Consider the following 27,795-nt stretch of genomic DNA (forward strand, 5'->3'; position numbering starts at 1 on the left):
TTAACGTTTAAAAAAAGATATATATCTGTAACAGCGGACCGGGCAGCGCTCCAGGACGCGTACTTTTCGCGCAACGGAGCTTTGTGAAGCGAAGCCGATTGGTTCTCCGGCGTCTGTCAACATTCCAAACAGTCCGTAGCGGCCGCCATCTTGTCTCTCGGTAGGATCGAGAGACAAGAGGAGGCCAAAGCGAAGGGGCAAATGACCATAAGGGGGAATAGTAGATCCTCGCTGACCCCCTAGGTTTGATGTGGAGGTTTTAAAAGGGCCCCGCGGGGCAAAAAAAAAAAATAATAATAATAATCGAACGGCTGAATGGATTTGCACGAAACTTGGCAAAATTGTAGGGACTGGTAGCCCGATGTGCCTTTGCTAGGTCTCAATATATGTGCTTCAGTGGATTTTGAGAAATTAACGTTCAAAAAAAGATATATATCTGTAACAGCGCACCGCTTCGCGTACTTTTCGCGTTACGGAGCTTTGCGAAGCGAAGCTGATTGGCTCTCCGGTGTCTGTAAACATTCCAAACAGTCCGTAGCGGCCGCCATCTTGTCTCTCGGTAGGATCGAGAGACAAGAGGAGGCCAAAGCGAAGGGGCAAATGACCATAAGGGGGCATAGTAGATCCTCGCTGACCCCCTAGGTTTGATGTGGAGGTTTTAAAAGGGCCCCGCGGGGCAAAAAAAAAAAATTATAATAATAATCGAACGGCTGAATGGATTTGCACGAAACTTGGTAAAATATTAGGGACTGGTAGCCCGATGTGCCTTTGCTAGGTCTCAATATATGTGCTTCAGTGCATTTTGAGAAATTAACGTTCAAAAACAAGATATATATCTGTAACAGCGCTCCGCTTCGCGGAGATAAAATTATATCTGTATTACCTAGCTGTTGCTAACACCAGTTAGCGACGGCTAGTAGGAGATAGCGACCATCTTGGGCCCCACTTTGCATGTGAGTGATATTTATCACTAATGACATGCAAAGTGGGCATGCCAAGATGTTAGCGACTGGAAACAGTCGCTAACATCGCTATCTCCTATTATCAACTTTTGGAAATATTCGAGATAAGCGCGAATATCTCCAAAAAGTAACAGCTGCCCTGAGCAGTTCTTAGCCATGTTATCCAATGGGAGGTGGATAACATGGCTAAGAGCATTAGCTCGGTAATGCATGAATATCGCTGAGTTTTCAGCGATATTAATGCATTGCGGTCGTTTTTTATCGTATTTGCGATAAACCTTGATAATAGCAAGGTTTATCTGCGATAATTTCTGACGGTAAAAAAATCTTTGCAATGCATCGTTAGGGATAAATATCGCTTAACTTTGGTAATATGCCCCAACGTCTGTTAACGTTCGATTCGAAGGAAATCAGGAAGTGTTGAAAACATTGTCTGCGCCATCTTGTCTTTTTTCAAATGCCACACTTTTGTCGTGCACGGCAGCCATTTTAGATGCCTTGACCAGACCCACTCTGTGCACGCTGTCGATCCTTAGCATGGCTCCCCACCCTCGCAAGCATCTCACCCAGGCAGTGGTCACCCCCGCTCTCTGTCTTATGCATGGGTAATAAACCTCCCCCCATCTGCGCTGCTCTTCCCTGAGAATCACACCCTGTGCCCGCCCGACACCTCCCTTTCGCCCTATTCACTACCGCACCCTCTGACACTCCTTTTCCTCTGTGTCCGATTGTCCAGGCCGGTCCTAGGCTATCAGCTAGCCCTGCAGATGTAGTTTATGGCCACAGCTGTAAAGAATCACCCCTCTTCAAAGGAGTTATAGTAGATCAAGGCCCACACTCGATGAGATCCGTCACAGCAGACGCGTTCCTATTATCTGAAAACCATCCTGTATTGTGATTGGGGAGGGGACCGAGCCTGAAGCGGAAGATTCCAGGGATGACTCTTTGTACATCAAAGTTTTTACAATTATGTGTCACATTAAAAATATATAGCACTCCGACAAAGTAGTAAGATTATAAAACTTTAATAATTTATAAATATATACAAGAAAACAAAAATAGTAATAACATATAAAAATTTTTAGGGAAAAACAACGAAGTAGCGGTCGGCTGTGCGAATAGTCCCAACGCAGCACAACGTCCAGATTTCCGGCGTGGGGCGTCGCGGGGGGTGGGTCATCAGTAGCAAACTGTTGTGCGAATAGTTCCAAGGCAGCAGAACGCGCCGAAATCTAGATGACACGAAAGTGATGTCTAGTAAGTTGCCACCCAGCAAATAACGGCGTGGGGCGTCACGGGGGGTGGTCATCAGTAGCAAACTGTTGTGCGAATAGTTCCAAGGCAGCAGAACGATGGCACCAAGGTGATGTCCAGTAAGTTGCCGCACTGGTTTTGGTATCCTACAATGCTGCTCCGAATAACGGCGTGGGGCGCCCCGGGGGAGGCGGCGTGAACGGGCCTCTCCAGGTGGAGTGTCATCTGTTGTAGTGGGGCGCCCCTTTACCGTTTCAGTTGCCATTCCGTCCGTTTTTGGTCCACTGTGTCAAAAGCCGCAATTCAGCTGAGTTGCGCCCACTCTTGCGGTGCAGCGATAGGCGGCTGTCACAGGACTCTCAAAATGGCGGCAGGCTCTTTCCTTTTTGGGCCTGGTCCACTGAAATGGCCCTGGGACACCTTGGAAATCGGACGCTTGTCTGCTAGGTCTTGGACCCCATTCTCGAAAGCGTCCCCTCCGCCTTGAGAATTCATCAAAAGTTTTGGGGGCCCCGACTCCTGCAAGCTTCTGGTGGGGAGCGGCTGCCATGATTGCTCGCGGAATGACCACGACGGAGCTACGAGATGGTGGTGCTCTCATGCTGACGCCAGTTTAGTCTGAAACATCCAGAAACAAGGTGGGGCTTTCATCGTTTGGGAAAAAAAAAAAGTTTTCATCCAATGAAAAGTGTTGTTTTTAGGTCATATGATCAAGCCTTCCATCATTAGGAAACCAAAAGTAAAATGAACCAATGAAAAGTTTTATAAACAAGTCACATGACCTGTTATGCGGCATAGGGTATAAAATGCGGAGAAAATACGTTGGCACGTGAGGCGGCGTCAGTAGCGGACCGATGTGCGAATAGGCCGAAGGCAATACAACGCGCCAAGATCCGGATGGCACCGAGGTGGTGTCCAGCAAGTTGCAGCACTGGTGTGGCCATCCTACAATGCTGAAAGTCGGCGTGGGGCGCCCCGTTGGCCTGTGAGTTTGCGTCAGTAGCGGACCGATGTGCGAATAGGCCGAAGGCAGCACAACGCGCCAAGATCCGGATGGCACCGAGGTGGTGTCTAGTAAGTTGCCGCACTGGTGTGGCCATCCAACAATGCTGAAAGTCGGCGTGGGGCGCCCCGTTGGCCTGTGAGTTTGCGTCAGTAGCGGACCGATGTGCGAATAGGCCGAAGGCAGCACAACGCGCCAAGATCCGGATGGCACCGAGGTGGTGTCTAGTAAGTTGCCGCACTGGTGTGGCCATCCTACAATGCTAAAAGTCGGCGTGGGGCGCCCTGTTGGCCTGTGAGATGGCGTCAGTAGCGGACCGATGTGTGAATGGGGCCGAAGGCAGTGCAACAATATTTTCGGAATAGAAGACACCACTAGGCGCTGAGATGCCAAGATCCGGATGGCACCGAGGTGGTGTGTAGCAAGTTGCCGCACTGGTGTGGCCATCCTACAATGCTGAAAGTCGGCGTGGGGCGCCCCGTTGGCCTGTGAGTTTGCGTCAGTAGCGGACCGATGTGCGAATGGGGCCAAAGGCAGCGCAACAATAGTTTCTGACTGACACCACAAGGCGCTGAGATGCCAAGATCCGGATGGCACCGAGGTGGTGTCATAGTTGAGAGTTCTGAGCAGCGGTTGTAACACTGTCTGAAGCTTATTTGCAGCTGCTGCAGCTTCACTACGCGTCAAGATCCGGATGGCACCGAGGTGGTGTCTAGTAAGGTGCACTGGTGTGGCCATCCTACAATGCTGAAAGTCGGCGTGGGGCGCCCCGTTGGCCTGTGAGTTTGCGTCAGTAGCGGACCGATGTGCGAATAGGCCGAAGGCAGCACAACGCGCCAAGATCCGGATGGCGCCGAGGTGGTGTCTAGTAAGTTGTCGCACTTCTGTGGCCATCCTACAATGTTGAAAGTCGGCGTGGGGCGCCCCGTTGGCCTGTGAGATGGCGTCAGTAGCGGACCGATGTGCGAATGGGGCCAAAGGCAGCGCAACAATATTTTCTGATTTGAAGACACCACAAGGCGCTGAGATGCCAAGATCCGGATGGCACCGAGGTGGTGTCTAGCAAGTTGTGGCACTGGTGTGGCCATCGTACAATGGTAAAAGTCGGCGTGGGGCGCCCTGTTGGCCTGTGAGATGGTGTCAGTAGCGGACTGATGTGCGAATGGGGCCAAAGGCAGCGCAACAATATTTTCTGACTGACACCACAAGGCGCTGAGATGCCAAGATCCGGATGGCACCGAGGTGATGTCTAAGTTGCGGACTGATGTGCGAATGGGGCCAAAGGCAGCGTAACAATATTTTTTGTATGGAAGATACCACTAGGCGTTGAGATGCCAAGATTCGGATGGCACCGAGGTGATGTCTAGCAAGTTGCTGTACTGGTGTGGTCATCCTACAATGCTGAAACTCGGCGTGGGTGGCCCCATTAGCCTGTGAGATGGCGTCAGTAGCGGACCGATGTGCAAATAGGCCGAAGGCAGCACAACGCGCCAAGATCCGGATGTCACCGTGGTGGTTTCATAGTTGAGAGGCACTTCATCTGCAGTGGGGCGCCGAGATCCGGATGGCACCGAGGTGATGTCTAGCAAGTTGCTGTACTGGTGTGGTCATTCTACAATGCTGAAAGTCGGCGTGGGGCGCCCCATTAGCCTGTGAGATGGCGTCAGTAGCGGACTGATGTGCGAATGGGGCCAAAGGCAGCGCAACAATATTTTCTGAAGAGAAGACACCAAAAGGTGCTGACATTCCAAGATCCGGATGGCACCGAGGTGGTGTCTAGCAAGCTATGCAGTTGAGTTGTGTGCGCACTTGCGGCGAATAGGTCGAAGGCAGCATAACAATGTTTTCTGAATAGAAGACACCACAAGGCGTTGAGATTCGGTTACCACCGAGGTGATGTCTAGCAAGTTGCCGCACTGGTGTGGCCATCCTACAATACTGCTCCGAATAACGGCGTGGGGTGCCCGAAGGGGGGGGGAGCCGGCGTGAATGGGCCTTCCTAGGTGGAGGCTCGTCTGCTGTAGTGGGGCGCCCCTTTACCGTTTCAGTTGCCATTCAGCTGAGTTTCGGCTGCTCTTGATGCTACAGCGACAGGCGGCTGCAAGAGGACTCTCAAAATGGCGGCCTGTTCTTTGGATTTGGGCCTGGTCCACTAAAATGGCCCTGGGACACCTTAGAACTCGGACGCTCGATTTTTTTTTCCTTTCCTGTACATGCAAAAAAAGGTAAATGCCCGGTACGTTACACGCTTCATCTGCCACGATGAACTCTCCAGAGGAACCGAAAAAAAATATAGTTGTGGTAACTATACCATGCATCGTCATATGGAGAGGTGGCACCAATTAATTATAGTGCTGCATAAAAGAGAGATTTGGAGGAGAACCCCTGACCTGCTAGTACATTCATCAAAGAAGTGGCACTGAGAGCTTCAAAGGCAAGGGAAACGGTCCCAAATATTTAGAAGAACTTTGGAAAGATTAAAATGACATGTTTAGATTGTGGCAAATTAATTTCATGTGGACAGATGAGTGTTACTCTAATAAATACAGCATATGAACATCATCATAGTCGATGGTTGGTAGAGACATTTTGACTATATCCTGGACCTGCCCGTCCTCGCCCAAAATGGCGCCGGAATAAATGGGACTCGTAACTCCTTGTTGTGTACTGGTTGCAGAACCTTGAAATCACGAGATACGTATGCAGTTTTGAAGCACATGGCGGGCGGGGACGAGAATTGATTGAATATTTCGACATCCCTATTGATATTAAGTTCTGATGTGTTATTGATTACTGTACTGTTGAAAGTTCGAATTAACGTCACCCATGGTACTTGCCCGCAAATGTATATCTAGATAATTTTATTGTAACTGGCCCTGTCGTATTTTAATTATAAAATGTACGTCCACCGATTCCGTAACTGTTAGACACCTTAGTTCTTGCAACCTAATGGCCCGCCCGTTACGTTCCTCTACAGTGTAAATGTCTATTCATCATATACGATTACAGTTTGCTCTGTGGCAGGCCCACGTGGTTATAGGCTCGTATTTGTATAATGAAATTTTCACAATAAAGGTTTTTAAAAGAAAACATGGTAGTAGTATATACATTGGTAAAGTTTTTAATAATAGTGACTGTTTTAGAATCATTAAAAGGCAAGTGAAATAAAGCAGACCAATTACATGAAGGGTAAAAGGTATAATACGAAGGAACGCAGTAAAGATAAATGGTCAAGGGCTGTTGTGTTTTCTATTCCTGCAACATAAAGTGATCGATAAGAATCTCATATTCAGGCGTATCGGCGACTAAGACAGCAGGTCGACCCTCTTTTGCTCAACGGCTCCGTCATGGGACGAAGAAACGCTCTTTTTCTCGAAAAAAGAATATATTTTACTTGCAGGACAGTTGTAAAATTTCCGGGAAAGTACATTAGCCTGGAACATTATAACATATATTTAAGAAAAAATAATGTTCGGAAGTAATGAAAAGCGTAATTTTTAGGTCATATGACCAAGCCTTTCATCATTACAATAAGAAAAGTAAAATGAACCAATGAAAAGTTTTATTAACAAGTCACATGACTTGTTATGCTTACGTTACGCGCTGCGCGCCCCGGATGACTTCCGGATGCGCTAACGCGGCGCGTCATATGACGCATTACGCGACAACGCAGGTACAGAATATAGTCAAAATGTCTCCACCAACCAGCGGTCGGAACACAACCCCTTTCAGCAGGCTAAATAGTTCTGTTAAATGACAACAGAAGGGACAGGCAACAAGAACCATCAGTCAAAGAGGGGAGGGCTAGTTCTTCTCTACCGGGTTACATTGGGGCGCTACCGGAACTGATCGAATTGGTAGTCTACAGTGTTTCTGGATGTTTCAGACTGAAGCTGGGGTTAGCATGAGAGCAGCACCATTTCGTAGCTCCGTCGTGGCCATTCCGCAACCAATCATGGCAGCCGCTCTTTATCGTTATTTTGGGCGGGGTGGGTGGCGGAGCCGAGCTGTTTTGCAGCCATCATTGTGTGGAGTTCAGTTCATCTCACTAGTTTTGTATTTGTCATGAGGGGTTGTTCCTAATGTTTCTATTTTAGCGAGGTCAAAAAGAGATCCCATTAGTGGCCTACTGATTTTGCTCGATTCCTTTTCTTTTTTTTTACACGATTTTTCGTTATCTGCAAAGACTAAACAGAGTATTGCGACTCTGTGTTTGTTTGTAAATAGAGAATGAACCAAAGAGAACTAATTCTAAAACAGTAAATACTTGGATAACAATCAATCAAATGGAGAGAGAAGCAGGCACGACGGATTACAACGGGGGCAAAGGCCTGCGTTAACTACCTTTCACTATCTGCAAAGAGAGAGTACTCCTAATAGAAATGAGGGGGGGGGGGCACCATTCAAAGCAGATCAGTGTGCATAAACACGAAAATGTTTTCACTTACCACGTACTTGACATTCGACAGCTTATGATATTTGCTATTAAAAAACCAATGAAATTCACTGAAAAAACCATAGGTTATAGACCATATATAGTTAGGAATTAGCATTTACAAAACCTTGAAAATTCACTGAAAAAACCATAGGTTATAGACCATATATAGTTAGGAATTAGCATTTAAAAAACCTTATTTTACTCACACAAAACCATTGAAATTCCATATATAGTTAGTTGCACTAACTATATATCGCGCACCCGCAATCCACTGCTGATCATGTCACATATTACATCATTCATGACATGGTCAGTGACATCACTGATGACATCACTGATGACATCTCAAATGACATCACTGATGACATCACTGATGACATCTCAAATGACATCACTGATGACATCACTGATGACATCTCAAATGACATCACTGATGACATCTCATTTGACATTACTGATCACATCACTGATGACATCATTCATGTGATAATACGATGAACCTCTTCAGACTCTAATATAACCTTAGATACACTCAGTGTAAACAGACACTCATAGACTGTCACTCATCCATGGAGTTACTCAGACACTTAGTCAGTCATGCAAAGAATCAATCACACCTCCATTTCCTCAACTATACAGTTATACACACCTTACTTATTCAAACATATACTAAAACATATTTACTCACTTCTACAATCCTGGATACAAGTTCACAATGATCCATACAGCCACTCACACATTCACTGGCTCTTATGCACAGTTATTTATATATGTCAACTCTGACATGTAATGTGTTTTACATATGTACTTACTTTGACATGTAGCACTGAGATATCCATTCACTCACCAATACACTCATGCACACAGTCAACCGCCCATACAGCTGTTTCCACATGCACTTTTGAACCCATACATCTAGTCAATCAACTGCTCACACATCTATGCAGAGAGTCATACACCTCCCAGCCACCCAGACACACACTCAGTCTCCCATACAAATGCTTGGGCAACCAATCAATAACCCATACAGTTAATCATATAGCTAATGATCAACACATGCAGCAGTTTACAGAACAACAGACATAATGATGCACAAATTAAGACAGTTTAGTCACTAACCCATGCACTCAGTGAGACACATTTAATCAGTCACTCATACAGTCAGCCATATGCCCCTACTAAATCCTTCATCAAGACACTTATACATCCACTCATTCTTCAATATGTAAGACATATTTTAACTTTACAGAATTATACAGTCACTGGATGTAGTCATCAGTGATGTCATTTGAGATGTCATCAGTGATGTCATTTGAGATGTCATCAGTGATGTCATCAGTGATGTCACTGACCATGTCATGAATGATGTAATATGTGACATGATCAGCAGTGGATTGCGGGTGCGCGATATATAGTTAGTGCAACTAACTATATATGGAATTTCAATGGTTTTGTGTGAGTAAAATAAGGTTTTTTAAATGCTAATTCCTAACTATATATGGTCTATAACCTATGGTTTTTTCAGTGAATATATATATATATATATATATATATACACATACACACACACACACGACTGTGTGATGGGGTAAGCTTATTTTTTGACTGACTGATTTATTTTTACGGCTTAAGCATGCTATGCGTAAGAAAAGGAAAACTCCTTCAAATATTTGCAAAAAACATCTCCGTTCACCCACATAGTTCTAAAATGTCGTTGCCTAGACACATTTATATAATGGCACTGTGTAGAATAGCAATTTATTAAAACGAGCTTTATGATTAATTTATAATAAAATACCTTAAAAAAGAAAGGGTTTGCATCTGAGTGGGCTCCCATGATATTCAGCCCAGTGGAGGTGAACTTCAATATGCTAAATGATACAGCAGATGAAAGTGTAAAACAAAATGTTAACAAGCAGGCTGGAGCTGGTGATGTTTGAAGAGATGACATACTTGGGTTTTACAGTGGGGAAAAAAAGATGCTCAGATCTTCTTCACTGGTCCAGAAAAGTCAATAGGAAAACTGAGAAAAGAGTCTGACCTGGGGAAAAAAGACGCTTCAGCACATGTCCGCCCCGTCTGTGGTGTTACTGTTTGCTATGGCAGACCATTCCCGTTAAATCCTTGGGGGGGATTTATAGATATCAGCTCACATCCTAAAAGCCAGTTCCGTTTAAGCTGCATCTTCACTGGTCTCACTTCCTAGAGGCAATGGCTTGCGGTACTTGCACTGGATCCACACCCGGTACATTGTTAGCTGCTTCCCACGATTCACCTGAAGGCGACGGTCAACCACATTCTGCACCTTCTCCAAGCCGGCACCTGTCAAGAGCTTGTCCAGCTCATCTAAGAAAGCAAAAGAAGGAACACTATTGGTTAATTAGTCACATCTCTTTTAATGTAACATGATTAGCTCAGCCTTCTGGCTAACAGAAATAGGACCCGATGGGTGACAAAATGAATTTTACAAAGCAATACTTTGTTCTACAGACATTAAGAGACAATGGGGAAACAGCCCTGCATAACATGACAGTTGTTATGCTGACCTCACTGTGCATTAATAAGTGACACTCACAGTGATTATCTGGAGTTGGAGCACAGAGGAAGACAATACATAAGCCAGGTAAGGCTGCAATTTAGGTGGACAAATGGCACAAAAGACCTGCAAAATTTATGAAACCTTAGTTTTAGGAAGGAAAAACTTACTATTTGTAGAAGTTAAGCAGTAACTTGTAGTCTGGATTAAGCCCTCTCAAATAGGCAATACACATGCGGAGCAGGGGCAACCTTGAATTTCTGTGGGGCTATGTCATAATATGACATCATACGACTGGAGAAGGTGGAAGTGTGGGCTACATGCTTAACACAAAAGATGCAGTCTCTAAGAACAATGATAAAGGGTGGGCAAATGAATATATCTAAGAAAACCATGTTGCCAAAATGTCCCTCTACATCTTGTGAGGTTGTCAGCTTCCACACAAAAATTGAGCAAATATGATTCAGACAGGGCCATAAGTGGAAACGGTGCAAACAGATCAAATCACTCTCCCATTTTTACCATAATGGACTAAAGACAGGTTTCATTCGTTTGTTGGAGATGAAGGGTTGTTAATTTCCTGCACACCAGCTTAAAAGGCTCTACGGGAAACATAGCTCACGTAAAATCAGATCTGTGGGATAGGCCGGCTCATAAATGTCACCAGCTTCTCCTCTATTTCGCTAATGAAATCATGCATAAATGTGTGGGGAAAGCTATCTGAGTTCCAGAGGTCTTACTAAGTGAGAACTGGTGTCCAATATATTCCAATCACAATAAAAGAGAACACTTCCTTTGCCCCACAGTAGATGGGCACTACTTACCTTGCGTGAAGAAATACACCCTGGTTCCATCCCCTCTCACATAGAAATTGTCAGATAAACAGCGACCTGCAGAAAAGGAGACATGATGCACCTTTACTTTTATTTTGAATATCTGCACAATTTACTAAACACACCAGAATTAATAGCACAACAAATATTTAATAGAAATACACAAATTGCACCTTATTAGACAACAAATCCTCTGTTGGGGAGGACCTTACAGAGAGAAAACATTTCACAGGAGACAATCAGAAACACATAACTGCAGACATAGACTGCTGGTGAAATCCCAGCAAAACAGGATATTATGGTCTGAACAAGCTGGTATGCAGGCCTCCTCAGAAGAGAAATTATGACAATTCTCAAAGCACCTAAGCCTGGTCACCAAAGCCCAAGTGGGAACATGAGCTATGCCTCTAGACGTTCCTATTGCTTCTGGCTAATTTTCGAGTTCACATTCATGACTATGGAGTCTGCAGGTGTTAGAGCAGAAACCAAATGTGAAGTTGAGCTAGCACAGACATCAGTAGAGAGTGTCACAGAGTTCTACGTGGTGAAAGAGCCGTGCAGGCTTAAATTCCAAAATGATGCAAGACAGGTGAAAATTCACTAGAAAATAGACTGCATGATCAGCAAGGTCTTAGTAAAGGAAAATCTGTGTTTGTAAGTCTAAAGAAATATATGCAAGAGACACAAAAATGATGGACGGAATGCGGAACAAATCAAACATTCACCCCAAGTCAAGAGATCTGGGTTAAATCCATTGTTCTTTTGCTCACCATGCCACCCCAGTTCTCCAAATTTCACGGGCAGTTTTGTAAAAATCGCTACCTTTTTACAAAACTGCTGATTTCACGATTTTTTTGCATATCGCGAAATCTTGGAGGGTCTGCTTAGCCAGGGATTTGAGTTTGAAAGCATGAGAGAGAAATGTGTGGAATGTATAGCGCTGTAGCAGTGGTGCGCAAATGCGCATTTGGTTGTACATTGAGAAATGGAGTTTTACCTGTATGCTTTAATGTGTCTTAAATTCTGACACTTTGCGCGTGCGCGCACCCCCCACCCCCGGTTACACGTGGTTATTCACGTTCAAGATTGTTTTCTGTACTTTCAGAGAGGTTTTCTAATTTTGCAAGCTTCACTAAGAGAAGGGGCTGGGACGTGTGGGAGCGCAGGACAATACTTGAGCTATCCTTTGCCTTGGAATGCTTGCATGGAGCTGGGACAGCACCTGAAAGTTTCCTTGCTGTAGAGGATGTCTTCTCATGCAATGAGAACATTATAAAACTGGGGTTTCTTGGCTTGGAAGCCGGATTTCTCCTGAGAAACAGACACGTTTACTCAGAGCTGTATTTCCCGGCTTGAGGAGTCTCTTGACCCCAGGACTGTGATTGGGAATCCCCCAGTCTTGTGTGGGTTAAGATGAAGATATTGTAGCCAGTGATTAATTTCCTCGAATCATTTGTATTGAGATATATGCAGAGATATAGTTATTTCTATATGTGTTTTTGTCTGTGTGCTGAATGACCAGCCTGTGAAGTATTTTTATTATTCATTGGTTCTTGTTCATTGGCATCATCTGATGTATTCTGTATATATTTTAAATGCTTCCATTCTGTGTATACATGCTCTTTATATTTGAGTCTTTCATTTGATAGTATTATTTCTTGTATTTGATTACTTGCATTTGACAATGCTTGATTTTACCGCCCATTATTATTATATTTGCTCTCTTGCATTTGATTTATGAGTATTTCTTTATTATAATCTGCTTATGTTTTGCATCATTATTAATATTTGACTTGTAAGTGCTTATTATTTACATGAGTTTTACCATAAATATCAGCTATTGTTTTATCCCATGCAATATTTGGTTATTTTGTGAGTGTTTCATTATTGATTGCTCACATACACATATTTACATGTGCCAATGTAGGGAAAGCCTGTTAAAGAATGTTGCAGTAATAAAACCCCACTCTTTATTCTGAAAACTGTCTCTTGATGTGCCTCATTTGGCGAGTGCTGCGACAGATTCCTTTCCAGGTGTTTTCTTGCCTTACCAAATGCCTCTTCTAGGGAGTGCTGATTTTTTTTTATTTGAGAGTGTAAAGCAAGACAATTTTAAGCCCTGCTTGACGGAGCATTTGTGCCCAATTACAGCTGCTGACCCAGTGTCATGACCGTGTGCACAGAATAACCTGACCACATTCAGCAGGTTCGGTGACCTCTCCACCCCTTGAAGCATGTAGCTCCTCATGTCTGAGCAGAGATGGGATTCTGAATTGTGCTAACCCCAAATGTATTTCCTCGCATAAACAAAGCAGGCCGCAAAACATTTGAGAGTTTAGAGGTGACTAGGAGCTAACAAACCATGGGAGCACCTAACCTCTCAGAAAGTACCAAACATCATACCATCTTCACTGTAGAAACAACATAATACATTTTTCAAGATAGCAGAAAACATTTTAGGTTGGAATCAATATGCTCAATACCAACAAGAAATATACTTGGAGGCTGGTTAAGTAATCATCTCATGACCTGCTCAAAAGTGATCTAAAGCAGCTGCCAGAACCTGGCTCCTTTGCAACTTTCAGTGATTTATTAGATGAGTTTAGAGTAGATACATACTGATGGAAGCAAAAGTGAAAACGCTACATTTATGTTTAAAAATGATTTTCCAGCACCTGTTTCTTAGGTGGCACTGCAACCGCTTCACTTTGAAACACACACTTTGTGCTAGCAACCAAGGGGAAAATAGTTTAAAAAACTGCATATGAATATTTCATCTATTATATCACTCTGTCCAACTTTCTGTTCTATTTTAAAATATCCACATGCACTTACATTTGATTGACCTTCCTGTGGTAAAAAAGTTGCTGCGGTCTTGTTTACAGAGTGAAAAAAACAATCAAGTCACAAAGTTTTCATGGTAACATGACATGTCTGCTATAGACAGGTCGCTGCACTGGAATGAATAATGAAAATGGTTCAGTGAAAGAAGGAAAGAAGATGACACGGAGAGGGGAAGAAAAAAAACTTCTGAAAATACCATCTCGGATTTGCATTGTGGCTGCTGAGAAAGTAACCTACCTTTCTTAAATCGCAACTGAGCCATGTCGTAGCGCCCATAGTCCCGCAAAAGGATTTGCCCCCCAGGTTTCAGCAGTCGGCCAAGTCTGCGAAGAACACCTAACATCCTGAGAAAAGAGAAGTCAGTGAAATGAGTATCTGCAGAACCCCTGAACAAGAAGCTACGAAATTAGGTTTTACTCACAAGCAGAAAGGTAATGTGGGCTTGGGAGAGGAAGACACTGGATATAGGAACACACTGAGAATGGTGAAATGACTTTAAGAGCAGGTGGCTGGGAGACATTCGAAAAAGGTGGCATTAACACAGAGACAACAAAATATAATAAATAAGCACCAGGAACAACTGTATGGTGTTACTAGGTGGTGTACTGCTAATGTGGGCACTGAGAATGTGGGTACACTGCTGCAGTGTTTCCCTGTATCTAAGGTACAGCTAACTATGCATTTTTGGTCACTCATCAAGCATGTTTGACTGACGAGAAGTTATCTAGCGCTTCTGTCTGATTTTAGTAGCCAATAAGTCACTCATGTAATTTGAATTAAATGGGACTATGCTCTGTAATATAAAGACATATTATGTAGGTTAAAAACCATGAAACAAATGCTTTGGTGAAGTCCTTTTTTCGTCAAGATACATTTCGGGTGAGTTGTCATCCCCCTTAAGAATTAAATCGCACTATTTCATATAAAAAAATAAATAGAAATAATTGAAGCCCAATTAAACACCGATACTTGTTATGAATACAGTTCTAGAGATTGTGTAGCTTTGTTCTGTACATATTAAATATATACACCAGCCATTCTTTTATATCCACCAGAAGGCTGCACCTGCCATTGAAAGAGTCACTATTGTCTTCTATTACGTTAAAAACCTTTAGGATATACTGTTCTGGGAATATCTGGGGTTGTGCATTGAAAATATACCACTGTTGCACAGTGTATGCGGTATTTGGTGTTGATACGTGACAGAAGTACATTACTTACTGCATAGAGAGGTAGATTTATACATGATGAGACAGGGGGTTATTAACACTAGGACAGGATTATACCAACAGGTCTACATGGAGACACCAATACTGGTCGAGGGAGGCAATCACTGATGTTAAGGCAAGGAGATGTCATCTATCTATTTTGACTCCAGGAAAACACACAAAACAATGTAGATTTGTGCTGCCCTATCAACTCACTACACGGTGAGGCCAGATTTCTGCAGAGGTATACTACCAAGGAACGTAACGCAGACCATGGGAGAAAAGGAAGCAGAAAGACATCAGCATTGTAGTCTATCAACCGTCTTGGGCTTGCAACCCTTTCTCCCTTTCAAACTGAAACAGTCCGCATAGAAAACCCACTGCTTTTTCAAGCCACTGAAATGCAGAAATCACCTCCAAACAGGCCAGTTCAACTGCACCATTTCCAAGGTTGTAAGGAGAGTGTATGAGAGCTGAATATGACATTGGTAGGATAGGCTAACACAAGGGCAGAAATAGAACCATTAAAGAAAGGTAGACACATAGGGCTTGATTTAGAGTGCAGTTCTCTGTCAGGGTGACAGAGTATTTTACTCTGTCGCACGATGGAGTGACGGTACTCAAATTCAGAGATGTACAGTGACCCCGTGGACATCTCTTACATTTGCAGGAATCACAGTCAACATAATTGAGTCATTCGGCACACTTTCAATTTCATTATTTATTTACAAACAAAGCAGTATTTTCTTTTTGATAGTATAAAAGACAATGACCTCCTTCACCATGGGAGTTTTCTTCCATGGAGCGGGAGTCATTGAAATGTTTTTACTTTCACTTATGGGCAAAGTAAAAACTTGCCATTTGCTTGTCCACTCTATCAAGGCTGGACGGAGATATGGCCAAACCTTACTCTATCGGGCCATTGGAGGTGTATGTCAGTGGTGGAGACGGAGTAGTCTCCCCCCACAGACATACTGAAGATCCGCCTGACTCTTAAATGAGGCAGGCAGACCTTTAGAACGGCGGAAAGGGTACTCCATCTCTGTTTCAACAGAGTACCCTTTCCGCAACACTCCATAATACGGGAACAGGATTAGTACAATGTATATGGGATCATGTTATGTAGACATTATCATGATGACTTGGCCACTTAAATCTTTCAAGGGGCAGGAGACATATAGCAGACAATTCAAGTAGTTCCCTGGTTGCAGGTGCAAGCAAGACCCCACTTGCTAAAGCTCTGCCTGAGGTATAATTAGGCTTTCCTATTTTCATTTTCTTTTCTTGGGAAATTCTGGTGGTGTTTTTTCAGTGTTTTCCAGTGATTTCAATACCTCAAAAGAACAGTGCTTTTCAGTGGTTACTCATTTTCGCGCCATAAAATATAACTGAAATAGTGTTTTACCGGTGTTTATGGAACACTTTGCTTTTATTGCTTTTTCCATTTTTCTTCAGAAATTGTATACTGCTCTACATTTCAGAAGCTTAATACAGTCATGAAATACTTTCCATTGTCCTTTGAGTCCGCTGCTCAGATTTAACAAGCATTTGCAATGCAATAGGTCTCGCATTTATGCAAGTTTAAGCTATTCGTGTTGTAAATGACAAAGCCTTTTATTTATGTTTTAAAAACGAAAACAAAAATACAAGGCATTAATAGTTGCAATGTCAATAGCTCAAACTCACATAAATGCAAGACCTATTGCATTACAAATGCTTGTTTTAAATAGAAGCGTTAATTGGTCGCTCAGCAAGTCGGAAGTTACAGTCTGTGTTCCAGAGTCGCTACCCCTCTCCTGCTCAGAGAGTGTTTCATTGCATTGTATCATCGAGGGGGTAAAGGGATGAGAAGGAAAAAGAGAAGGAAGAAGAGAAAAAAACTGAAGGAGGAGAGACAGAGAAGGAGGGAGACAATAGGAGAGGGGAGAGAGAGGGGAGGAGGTAAACAAAAGGAGGAGAGAGGGAAATAAATAAAAAAGAAGGGGTATCAGTGAGATTGGAGGAGAGAGAGAGATGGGCAAAAGCAGAAATGGAAGGGGAAATGCAAATGTGAGGCACTTGACTTGGCTATTGCAGCAAGTAAATATAGCCAGACATGCGCTAGACAACTCAGTTGAATTAGAGAGAAGATCTCAATTAAGAAATGGAACACTGATGTGCTCTGCTGTGAATTACTGCACTGTTCCCTGGAAGCTGCCGAGCTCCCTGCACCTTCTGAGTACAGTGATAAGTAGTGTCAGTGGGCCCCCAAATGTGAGTCAAGACGTGCTCAATCTTTGCTGAGGGTCCCAGTCTTCATGTGCCCCACAGGTCCCACTCGTCATGCTAAACTAGTACACGCATGCTAGGATAAACTAAATGCTTCTGGTGAGTAGTAATGGTTCAGGTGTGAAAAGTAATCCATATACTAATAATATAAAGAGAGAGACCAAACCGTTGAGGTGGGTAAGCTCCGGGACCACAGCGCCAACCGGAACACCGCATACAGCATTGGAAAGGTGAGGCAAAGCAGATGGACATAGGCTATACACCAGCGCAACATTTACTTTGGAAAAGGACAAAGCACGTTGTGGGACAAAGTAGTCCGTTGGAAGTAACACCAGCTCTGAGGTGGACGTGTGTGTTCAGCATTCTGGTGGGCGTGTGCGTTCAGCATTGTAAAGCGTGAGACGCCTGCAGCATTGTGAAGCGTGATAATAGCGTTCTATCACGTAGAAATGTGTGCCGTCTGAGTAAGCCGCCTGCAGCATTGGAAAGAGTGAGAATAGCGTTCAATCACGTAGAAATATGTGGCGTCTGAGTACGCTGTCGGATGACGTTAACGTGGTGTGTGGCGTCTCAGTGCACCACGCCGTGTGTTTGAAGTGAGTGAACGCATGAAGGCACCCGGGCTCATTATGCAGGCCAGGACAGCTGTGGCGCGTTTGAACAGTGTCTAATTGGGAGCGGGCACACACGCTCACCGTCTGCGCCAAGGACAGAGAACCTCAGAGCACACGCTCACCTTCTGTTCCAAGGACTGGGAACTTCAGAGTGGACACACACGCTGAACTTCGGCGCCTTAATCAGCGGATGCAGAGGCACATGAGCATCGCTGGGGCGCTATTTCACATTTAACGGAGAAATTTGGGACGCGCACAGCATCGCGGTGCCGCTTTTGGACACTGTGAGGCCAAGGGACTTGACAGCAGCCACACACGCTGAACGTTGGCGCCGTCATCAGCGGATGCAGAGGCACATATCGCTGGGGCGCTTTCGGGCAGTGGCTAGACAAACGGAGACACATGTTCTGCTGCAAGATACACCAGGCATTAGTGTGTCTGCACGGATCGACAACACAGGTAAAAAACGAGGTTTTGAAATAAAATATTCTTACCTATTCGAATTATTGCAGACATTCTTTTTCATACCCGGACAACGTCGGGACGGGCCGCTAATCCTTTATATGTTTGCTTTCTGCTCTACATTTAAAGAGGCAGTAGGCATTCTGAGTTTCAGACTCTTCTCCTTCGAGCCGGTGGAAATTGCCCTCACACTGAGCTCTTTAACAGATTCTGAGAGACGAATCCAAGGTCACCAGATCACAGAATGCCGATTCTTTTGAAAAGCATGCTGCATGCATTAAAATTAAAATAAAACTTTCATAGCCCTGTGGGGGTTGCAGGAGGCAGTAGCAGGATGACAGGTGAGCATTGTGCAGGCATCAGTTGGCACGCCTCGGCAGACACATACCCTCAGACTCAACCCGAGCCTCTGCTTCTCCAGTTATTATATTTTTTAGCAGAAGGCAAACGGCCAGGAGGCTTCCAGTGCAGCTGCTGGCAATTCTAGGCCTGCGACAGGCATACCAGGGACCTGAGTGCAGCCTGATCGGTTCTGCACCTGCGAAGCAGAACTGCAGGGGCGTGGAACACAGGAAGGGTTCTCGGGGAAGGGTTGGAAGGTACAGGTCTTCTCACTGAGCCTCCCCCTGGGCATGGGAAACCTTGTGATAGGGAAGTCCTACAGTCGTTTGTGGCAGCCAGGGTGAGACAGCTTCCCTGGCACACACACAGTACTTCACAGGTCTTTAAAAGACCATTTGCTTCTTAATGAGGCATTGTTGTTTCTCACCCCTTCTTAGAGCCCCTGCAGCTCCACTCTGCCTATTTCTGGAAGAATCAGCCATTCCCCCCAAACCCCCTCCCCGAAAAAAATTCTTAGCCCCCTCAAAGCCTGTCCCCGAACCCTGAAATTTAGCTCTAGTTGCGCTACTGTGTGTAAATACACAGTGGCACATTTTCAGTCGTGAAGGAGAGTAAAATTAAGCTTATTTACATAGTCAAGGTTTCCAACATCATTGCCATACCATCAACGCCTTTCTTTTTTCACTCCTACGTTTGTAATTGAAAGAGGCCCACTTCACCTTTCATCCCAATTAGGCAGACAAAAGCACAGTTTCAAACATGGTAAATATATGCTAAATAAATTAGCAACAGTGGAACATGCAGCCATGCCAGGACACTACAAAACTTCTGAGTTATAGTGAGTTTTGTACACGACCGGCACCCACTGACTGTGGCAGCTGCCGATCGCAAGCTTTCTCATGGAATTAATTAATCACACGCACACAGTCAGTGGCTGCATTGCAGCACCGCTCTCACACTTACTTCTTTAAATTGCAGTATCTCGAGCTCGAGCCACTGCAGGAATAACTGATTGCCGCGTGCCTCCTCAGAGAGTCCTGCACTGAGATGTTGCCGGAAAAAATAAAGCCCGTCTTCCACCTCGTGGGCTTTTGAGGTAGCTTGAAGAGCAACACATTTTATAAATGTACACAATTCGGGAAACTAACAAGTCCCTTTTTTTAAAAGCTATACCCACAGACTGAAGATGGTGTCTAATTAGAAGTAGCTTAGTTTTGCGGTGCGCTAATCCCGATTGGTGGTGCTTCCTACTGTCCCTTTGAATGTACAGCGGAGCATTTAACATCAGCCATTTACTCATCGCTTTTGCTAAGTTTTCAAAGTGGTTCTGCTCACCATTTTGTGTTTGCAAACCATGATTTCTTCTGTTTATGGGTTCGGCCGGGTATAACGGTACTTCGGCTGACGGGCTGGATAGTAGTGTCTTCTGCAAATGAAAAGTCCTTCAACCATGACCCGGCTGGGCACGACATCATTCCCTGCACATTTTATTAGCTTTAGAAAGAAAACAATCTATCTACTTGTTAAGTAATGGTCTTTTTAAAGGGGTGTGAAGTGCTCAGTTGCGGCCGCAGTAAGACAGACTGCAGACCACAACAGCTCCTCTCCCTCCTACTTGATCCAGGCAGGGGGCCTGGTGTTGATCTGGCCCTTGGGCCATTCACACCTCGGCTCCCCATGTGCAGACGCAGTGTTTTCCCCTGACACCTCTGCGCCAGGTCACCACAGGCAGGCCAATGGAATGCTTTGGCTCCACCAAGTGGCCAAAAGGCGCAACAACTATGAAAATCAGTGACACTCGGTTTAAACCAGGTCTGCTGATTTTCATTCGGTAGGGTTTTCTCGGGTACAGTAGTTTTAAACCGAATTCCAGACAGCCTAGGTATAATCCTTCCTAGAAAGATACTGAAAAAGAACCATGCCTCAGTTGTAATCTTGGGAATGTCCTCCGAGTTACCTTCCATCAGCTATCCTTTAAAACCAAGTAGGCTTAATAATCTTTAGGATCAAGTCAGCTGAAACGCAAGTGTAATCATTAATGCCATGTTTGAATGTCTCAGTTTCTTCTCTCCACATCAGAACTGCTGCAATGGAAACCATTTCAGAATCATTCTAAAAAAAGGCACTTATTCTATACAAGGGTTACTCTTTATTTTATTAAAGGTAATAAAACATGTTGTTGATGTCAGATTCATCAACGTGAGACAAGGAGTCACACCGTGTCAAGAATGACAGGTAAACATACTTATCTGGCAGGATTGCTGAAAGGACAAAGATCAAGATGATGATGTCCACACTTTCTGTAGGCATTGGGAAACTATTCTGCTCGTCCGACACATCGTGGACAAAGGCGAAACAACGAGAAGGATTGTAGTCTTCATTGACCTGCAGAAGAAAGGCATTGAAACAAATACTAGTGGAAATCAAATTGATGTAAAATGGAGAAAAAAAAGAGTGGGTCAAATCAGATAAAAATCAAGCGTGGAAGGAAAATGACCAGAAAGTTAAACAATCTAGGATTTGTTCATTGTAAGATAAGAGGGGACGAGATAAGACTGATGGGAGAAAAGGACAATTGTGGCACTACAACATAAATAACTCAACATTTAACAACAGTTCTACACGGAAAATCTTAATATGAGCAGAGAGTAGGCCAAAGTGAAGTGAGAAAACAAATAGTGTAATGTCAGTGAGCTATAATGTAGTGCTCTGTGGATATCTCTTCAATAATGTGTAGTGGATAGTAACTGGATCTCTGTCTCTCCTAATTTCAGTTTAGAACAATGTTAATGGGTCTTTTATGTCTTACCTTGACCAGGTCTACAGCTGTAGTAGAGAAGTCACAGCAGTATACAAAGAGTCCGGGATCACTGTAAGGATCAGATACACAAGTTCCACTTCAACATTTTTTGGATTAAAAAACTGTCTGTTGCTTTTTTTCCTTTTTAAGATGGGATTCGTAAAAATACACCTACTATAACAGGGCATATAACATCACATAACATAACCAGGGACAATGTAACTATTCATTTGTCATATAACCAGTCACATCACATGACAGATAAGAGGTGAAGGACATAATGACTTATTGACTCACATAACAAACTAGGCGAACATGTGTTATTCTGGACAGATGGATACCGATCCACAACCATAGGGAAACACCACCTGTCTCTAAACCAGTTTATCTTGAACTCGCATCCTAATGTTTCAGATCAGTACTGGCTCTTCCTACACTACCCTATCCTGGCAACCTATTTATGTTGAGAAAGACAAAAGGTCAATTTCACGAGAGCAGACTGGTGTAATTACCCTCCTCTTCCCTAGTCCCTAAAAAGCTGTTCATACGTTTGTGGGTGGGTTCTGCTTTTCTGTCTTCAGGTGCCTTCAAAACTAAGACAGAAGAATGTTTGGTAGAGAAAAAGGAGAGGCCACAATAGAGAGAAAGTGAAGGTTTATAAAGAGAAGAGAATGACGTGAAAAAGAAAAAAAGGACAGAAGTGAATGAAGCTAAAGATGTTCATGAGCAAAATAGAAGTGAACAAGCAAGACAAGTGAACCAGCAAGAGAGGAAAAAGAATGGCTAGAGAAAGAAATGTGAATGGGCAGAAGAAGGGAAAGAGAAAGAAGCGAAAGTAATGAGAGACAGAAGGGAGTAAGAAAGCAAAGGCGATACAGAAGGAAAAGGAGGGATGAGAAGAGAAATAAAAGAAAGAAGGCGACATCTTAATAGATAAAAAGAAAAGACAGCAAATGCAAGAGAAGACAAAGAGGAAGTCAAGAGACGAGTGATTAAAGTAAAGCAAAAAGAAAGATGGGAGAAAGCGAGGATACATAGAAGAGATCGGTAAGAGATTGAATGAAGGAACAAGGAGACCAAGAAACATAAGAAAAAAGACACAAAAGAAAATAGCAAGGGAAGAGAACAAGAAGTGCAACAGAAGAGAAGGAGAAAGAAAGGAGGAATGAAAATTAAAGGGAAGACAAACAGAACATGAGGGGAGAAAAAGTGAAGAGAGAAATTAAAAGGATGACTGGATAAATATGGGGTCGAGAGTAAAAAAAGATGAAAAGAAGAGTCAAAGTGATGGGAAAGGCGATAGGAGGGAAAAGGCAATTGTAGAAAAGAGACAAAGAAATATAAGAAACACACAAGAAGGAGAAAGAATGGAGAAAAAAAACCAAAAAACAGAATGACGAGAACGTGGTGAGAAGGAAAAAAGCCAAAGAAGAGAAAGAAGACAAGGGTAACAAGTCACTTTCATCTAGGACTTCTTCCCACACATGCTCTCCAGACAGGGAGTTGTGAGTCACAGGCAGAAGTCTTGATGAGCATCCCCCTCCTCACACAGCCCGTCAGATGTCAAAGTTTGGGGTCTCAAACTCCCCAACTTATAGTCGTTTTCCAGACACAAAATGTAATTAGTGTTGGAGTCCTTGAAGTTTTATGTTGGGGCTCTGCTCAATTGAAATGGACATCATTCCACTTTCTTCTAATTCGATCTCAGAGATTCCTAATTAACGGCAACCTGTCCGCTCCCTCTTCAGTCACGGTTGGAGTCCCTCAAGGATCAACGCTGTCCCCCACCCTCTTCAACCTTTATTTAGAGCCCCTTGCCGAAGTCCTTTGCACTGCAAATATCTCCTACCATATGTATGCCGACAACACTCAGTTCTACATCAAAATCTCATCTCTCGAGGAGATTCTCTCCCTGAATGAGGCACTGAAGCTGACCGTCCAATGGCTCTCCTCCAACCAACTCAAACTAAATGCAAAGAAAACAGAATTTCTTCTAATTTCCCGTCCTAAAACCGACTTTGAGATCCAGACATGGATTAAAGCCATAACAGCCTTAAATTGTCCACCGACCATTGTGGACTCGGCCAAATCTCTGGGAAAAACCTTGGATTGCAACTTGAACATGCAAGACCACATCAACTTAATGGCCAAATCTGCCAGATTCCACCTGAGCTACCTATGGAAACTGAAACCCTTCCTTGACGCTCCCGACCTAAAACTGGCAGTCCAAGGACTAGTCATTTCTAGACTGGAATATGGCTGTTCCACCCTCTCTGGTTTACCCAAAATCTCCCTAGCACCTTTAAAAGCCTGCCTCAATGCAGCCACCAGACTACTTACCGGCACAAGGAAATTAGATCACATTTCTAATCATCTGAAAGCGTTGAACTGGCTTCCTCTCGAGGCCAGAATACAACTTAAGCTAGCATGCATCACACACAAGTCCCTACACTCAAACTCCCCTGCATATCTTGCACAGAAACTTGTGGTATCTGGAGGAATCAGAAACTCACAGTCTACTAGTGACCTCCTACTGACTGCCTGCATGCTTTCGGAAGAAAAAAACCTATAATCGGACGTTCGCTGGGGCTGCACCAAGAATATGGAACTCCTTCCCACCCGCCATCAGAAGAATCCCCTCTCTTGCACGTTTCAAAAAGGAGGCCAAATCCTTCCTCATGGGTAAATTCCTCAGCTAAACCCTGTTCCCCCAACCACCACAGAGACTATTGCCTCCCTCCGTCGACCTTTCGCCCTACCAAGAACCCTGGGGCCGGTCCTCAGTAACTATAAAATTAACTGTATTTTGTATACTTCCATCCCTCTTGTACTCAGCACCACCCCCACCCTCCCTAATTTATGGTATACTCTTGTGATCCCATGCCTCTTGTACAACTCTATGACTCTGTAAAGTGCTCTGATACCCTAACGGGTCAAGTTCGCGCTCTATTAAACACATAAATAAATAAATGTGCTCCAAAATAACGCCTAGATGAGCATTTCATCTAGATTAAAAGTTTGAATGCACTCCGCCGGTGTGAATTTCGTTAAAATTGGACAACTAAGGATTACTGGTTGTATACTGGATTCATAGCATGAGATTACTGGCTTTTGCCAAAATTGGCAGTGCATCTTGATTCTGATCTCCCATTTGATGTTTTGGCAGCTTCCAGCATTGTCCTGGTGAGCAAGAATGCGTTGCTTGTGGAAGGTGGAGGTGAGTTTGTCATGTTGTCTTGGGGTCGTTATTGCATTGATTTGAGATGGGTCCCCTGCAAAGAGAAAGAGGATGACAAAGACGTGGCAAGTCTGGTTTGTTGTGTGTTTAAGGAAAGGGGATTATGTAATGACATGATGAGTCTGTGTATGCATGGGCTAAATCAGCTGTTCCCAAACTTTTTTGGACTCGTGGCTCCCTTGACCTAATTGGCAGTTGGCCGTGGCTCCCCACCATTTTTATTACCCACGCACCGGGGTGCCGCGGCGCACACTTTGGGAACCACTGCCATAGCCCACTGGCTGAGTTCATGCACTTATTTGTTTTAATTGAAAGCAATGAATATTGCCACTGTGGTGAAGTGGAGTTATCACTACCTTCAGTAGCATGTATAGGTTGCACATAGTCTTGTCCCAATTGAGAACTGTTGGTTCAGGCTTCTACTTTAGAAAACCTGGGATACAAGACCCCATTAAAATTGGTGCAGAAACTGTGGCTAGTGCAGAATGTGAAAGCTGGGGCCAGATGAGCGTCTGTGCCTTTGAGCAGTACATTAGAAGCTTGCTCTCTGCTGTACAGAGCACGTTGCTTGCACATCCAGTCACATCTTGATAATTTTCAACACTCTTTGAGGATTGTGCCCTGAATGTCTCAAATACCCTAGACTTACTTATGCTCAAATAATGCCCATCTGCATAATGTTCTTGCACGGGTTCAGATAAGTGAATCGTGCTATTAGTATTAGTGTTTAAAAAGTGTACTGTTTTTCCATGGAACAATATTCGATTATACAGTGCCAGGAACCATCATAGTGAACACGCTTTAAGAAAACGCATTGCTTTAGGTGCAATTTGCAATAATTTTAAATGTATTTTATAGCACATAAACACCTCTGAAAAGACATCGGAGCACTTTTTTTTTGCAACGAGGAGCATGCAACTCCTGAACCTAAGATTAGTAAATGAGTATGATTTTTTTTCTTGTGCATTAGTTGTGTTAGGATTGTGCTCTTGGTTGCTTGTTTGTTTGTTTACTGGAGTTGTAGTGGTATGGATAGAATGACAGGAGTGGGTTTGAAAAGGGGAAGTAGTGAGTTGTTTTTTAAGAAGTGGTCGTGTCTGCTTGTTAGTTGGGTGGCATGGCTGAAGGTGGGGTGAAAAACTGAGAAGGATGTTTCCGAATTCACAATAGCCAGAAAGTTGGGATGAGTCAGAGGGAACAGGGATGGGAAGGACGAATGGTTTATTTATGTTTTGTTACAACAGCAAGATGTAGATGCCAGTTCTTCTAAGGCTACATCTATTGCTTTTCCGTACTATGCACGTTGTGTGAAAGGTTGATAAATGCAAACCGCACGTCACGTATATCGGGGTTGGGAACATGCAAATCTTTGTTTTAACCAGGACCAAGAGCCGAATCCATGCCCACGAACGAAGTATAGTTTTCTATGCTCACTTCTGTCATAGATAGATTTCGCGCCCATGACAAGCACCAGGGACATATGAGCGCGGCAAATTTCTCTCCTCACCCCCACCTGTAGAAGGAAGGACAGGGCGCTTCTAGCGAAGACGGCTTGAGCATCCCCCACCCCCTCCAAATTAGAACAGATGTAAACGCCCCGAAACAATACGATTAAGGTCAGGCACGTGGTAAGACACCAACTCCCATAGAAAATCCTGAAGTGGACAATTGCGGGGGAGGCCACTGGGGCAGCAGGAGCAGCCCTTACTGGAGCCATTGAGATGCAGAGTGCAAGGATCACGTGACCTGGCAGCACAAAGGAGGGGGAGGAATTGCGGCTGCAATTTGCACAACCTACATCCTGCGCGTCAGCACGGCGCCCCTGGCTTCTAATCACAGCGCACCGGGGTGCCGCGACGCACACTTTGGGAACCACTGGGCTAAGGTATGATGTAAAATATTAAGGGTGGATGCTGTGAGCTTGTTGTAGGAAAGTGCCCCTTTTTGGATGGTTACCCCCTAATTTTTTTCCATTTACTGGATGACAACTTTAAAGTGTTTCCTGGGTCCCTGCCAATCAAGCTCCCAGAGCCTGTGTTCTTTCCCAAAACTGTACCTTTGTAACCGAAATCGGTACACCTCTGTGCCACCTATAAGTACCTTGTTAAAGGTACCCCTGGTACCAAGGGCCTTGTGACCAGAGAGGGCCTCTGAGGGTTGAAGCATGGATTGTGCCACCCTCAGCAACCCCTCACCTTAACACCCACACACTGCCAATGCAGGCTTCGTGTTTTGGTGCAGGCCAAACTGATAAGACAACATGGCCCACATCCCTGTGTGTCATGCCCACCACCACTGCCTACAGCATGGATAAGTTACCCCTGTAGCAAGCCTCACAGCCCTAAGGCAGGATGCACCATACCCCCGTTGGGGGCATAACTGCATGAGCAATATGCCCTTATAGTGTCTGTGCCATTCACAGCCTCTGTAAGTGCAGTGAAGCCATTTTGAGTACATGGGCTGAGAGATTGTCAACAGGGACTCCACAGCTCCATGATGGCTTTATTGAAGACTGAGACGTTTGGAATCAAACTTCTCAGAATAAAAAACTCACACTGATGCCAGTGATGGATTTATTAGAAAATTAACTCAGAGGGCATCTTAGAGATGCCCCCTGAAAAACAACCAACCTCTAGTGTATTGGCTAACTGGTCCCTGCCAGCCATTCACCACCAGACAGATTTCTGCCCTCATGAGGTGAGAGCATTTGTGCTCTTAGAGGTCAGAAACAAAGCCTGCTCTGTGTGGAGGTGCTTCACACCTCCCCCTGGCAGGAACAGCAACACTTGGCGGTGAGCCTCAAACAATCTCACCTTGTGATGTGCTGACTTGAGCAGCTCCAACTTGTGGAGATGCCTGTCCCCATGTCCCACGCCCCTCTTTTGGCAGCAGGACAGACAGGAATATTATTATTCAGAGTAGGAGTGCCCACCCTAGCCTGGCATACCCCTAGGGTTACCAGGAGCTGAGGTGAACCCCTCTCTTAGAAATTC

General features: G+C 44.2%; 1 protein-coding gene across 1 annotated transcript in view; it reads right to left on the reverse strand.

Annotated features, from left to right (window-relative positions):
* Positions 1-9,390: 9,390 nt before the first annotated feature.
* Positions 9,391-27,795, reverse strand: part of METTL2A (methyltransferase 2A, tRNA N3-cytidine) — a 40,518-nt gene continuing 22,113 nt past the window's right edge. The window contains exons 6-10 of the mRNA XM_078645099.1: positions 21,574-21,634; positions 21,010-21,149; positions 14,108-14,214; positions 11,018-11,083; positions 9,391-10,003 (exon numbers count right to left, since the gene is read on the reverse strand). Of these exons, the coding sequence (XP_078501225.1) occupies positions 9,831-10,003; positions 11,018-11,083; positions 14,108-14,214; positions 21,010-21,149; positions 21,574-21,634 (547 nt within the window). The 3' untranslated portion in view covers positions 9,391-9,830. The remainder of the gene's footprint in view (positions 10,004-11,017; positions 11,084-14,107; positions 14,215-21,009; positions 21,150-21,573; positions 21,635-27,795) is intronic.

Source organism: Lissotriton helveticus, chromosome 5_1 (assembly GCF_964261635.1).
Source record: "Lissotriton helveticus chromosome 5_1, aLisHel1.1, whole genome shotgun sequence".
Lineage (NCBI taxonomy): Eukaryota > Metazoa > Chordata > Amphibia > Caudata > Salamandridae > Lissotriton > Lissotriton helveticus.